The 2,194-nt window shown below is 37.2% G+C and overlaps 1 protein-coding gene across 1 annotated transcript; it reads right to left on the bottom strand.

Annotated features, from left to right (window-relative positions):
* Positions 1 to 105: 105 nt before the first annotated feature.
* LOC113203527 (protein YIF1B) lies at positions 106 to 2,194 on the bottom strand. Its single transcript, XM_026418271.2, has 6 exons — positions 2,026 to 2,194; positions 1,517 to 1,690; positions 1,032 to 1,312; positions 645 to 937; positions 452 to 545; positions 106 to 361 (listed from the first exon to the last, which is right to left on the bottom strand). Exons 1-6 carry the CDS (start codon positions 2,054 to 2,056, stop codon positions 155 to 157), a joined length of 1,080 nt encoding a protein of 359 aa, XP_026274056.1. The 5' UTR covers positions 2,057 to 2,194; the 3' UTR covers positions 106 to 154.

Here is a 2,194-nt window from a genome sequence, read left to right as displayed (position 1 = left end):
CAAAATAAATATTGATTACAAATAAAATTATGAAACTCTGAAGCAATTACACAAAATGCAGACAATAGAATGCAATGTTGAGAAATTTCTGTAAAAACCTGAATGGATTTAATCAAAGATTGTTGTAAACTGAAGGATGACAGTGAAAAGAGAATTAGACGACAGGTAGAGAGACAAGGTGGTAGGACAACCACCACATAAGCACTGGTTGAATGCCAGCAACAAAAAGAAGGATGTATGTTCTTCTTTTATTTCCACCAGAGGTATGTTGAGGGCCACTCATGATAGGATTCCCATACATATCATGACTTGGCTGCTGAACTTCACTTTCAGGTAGTACCTGACACTTTAGTGTGCGTATCTGAAAACAAGAATGTCGTTTAAAAAAATATTAGATACAACAATTATAATTGAAATATTGATAAAAAGTTATAGAATTTCTTGTTAGTACCAGATAAAAGGCCAGGGATAAGCTGAAGTAAAGCAGGCCAAGGTAGTAACCTGTCTTACTGAAAGCAAGACTTAAAAGTACAGCAAATATCATCCTACAAACAGAGAATGCCTCATTAATTTTCCTGTTTTTGTTTTTTGTTCAAATACATCAGGAATCAATGTAATAACGGTACATTCATGAGGTATCTCACCCAACATATTTGTATCCACTATAAGCTACCAGATCAAGAGTTGTAAGATTCGTATTAATATTTGTCACATAAAGGGTAATTAGTTCCAGAAGAACTTCAGCTATTGCCCAAGCTAAGGCTGACGATGCTTGAATACCCAGTTTTTCAGGTGTAAAGCGATTTTGGAAACCAAGGACAAAACCCGCTAGTAAAACATATGTGACATATGCCATGGTAGGAATATAGAGGTCAGGGGCATTCAATTCAAACCTAGGCTGTACAGGTTGTCCTTGTTCATATTTCATAGACCAGTCCTGTAGACAAAAACAAACAAAACATAGAAACAAATTTTATAAAACCATACTTTTGAAGACTTAAAGAGAAAACTGACAGTACAAAGATACTTACAGAATGGGTAAATGGAAAGAAGAGTAGTCGTAGCTTGTTAGCGACATATTTTGTGTCAACAGCAAAGTAGTACTTGAGTCTTGAAACAGGAACATATTTTTCTAGTTCTCTGTCAACAATTTGTCTTCCTGCACCAACCATACTAGCTCCATATTGCATGGCTAAGTCAGCAACAATTGGCTGTGAAAAAACTTGGGATGGTATGGCAAAACCTTGATTCATTTGGGGGCCCCCAGGGAACCCTCCCATATTTTGGGGTTGCATAGGCTGCATGTATTCACCTGTCAAAAGAATTAAAAGGAAAGCAAACAACATTAGATCAGAAAACAGGTATGCAACAGAGAGAAGTCTTAAGCAGTCTTGTTTTTAAAATTATGCAATAGTGATCTTTTCGATGTGTCCTACTGAAACCTATTTATAGAATATTGTCTTTGTTGATTAGAGTATTAATCAGTGACACTAATATTAGAATTGACTGTACTTACCACCTCCTGGCATGGAAACATGTTGTTGGGCATACATATCGGCACCAGGCTGTCCATATGGGGGCGGAGCATATGAAGGATATGAAGGATTGTATGGCGCTGGATATGGAGCCATAGGAGAAGCAGGCGCAGCATCACCACCTGCTTTGAGCTTGCGGCTGTTGCGCTGAGCAGCTGCAATAGATGAAACACAAACATATCCTATGGATAAACGGATTCAAAACAAAACTTGACAACACTGTGACAAGAACTAATACCATCCCATTAGTTCAAACTAGAAAACAATGTCAGCTGTTGTCATAAAATTGCAAAACGACGCAAGTGAATTGGTAGGCTGACTTTAGATGATTACAGGTCAAAGAGACACGGTAAAATAAATTCAAAATCTAGTCAACAAGTATAGTCAACAGAAAGACAAATATATAACCTAAACCGGTAGCTGTTAACCATTGAAAGTGCTGAGTTGCCTACAACCTATCATCAAAAGAAGTCAGTGTCATTATACTTACGGTGTCTGCCACCCGTAGAATTGAAATTCATTTTGATTACTTTACTTATAAGAGACAATCGTTGAAAAAATCACAAAGAACTTAAAATTTGAGTTTACACATAACGCTGAAATTCAATGTTGTTGCTCCGGCCACATAGTCGCCATACCCATCATGCACCACGTCATAA

Source organism: Frankliniella occidentalis, unplaced genomic scaffold (assembly GCF_000697945.3).
Source record: "Frankliniella occidentalis isolate FOCC.00 unplaced genomic scaffold, Focc_3.1 Scaffold41, whole genome shotgun sequence".
Lineage (NCBI taxonomy): Eukaryota > Metazoa > Arthropoda > Insecta > Thysanoptera > Thripidae > Frankliniella > Frankliniella occidentalis.
The sequence above is the reverse complement of the archived record's forward strand: the minus strand, read 5'-3'. Positions and strand labels throughout refer to the sequence as shown.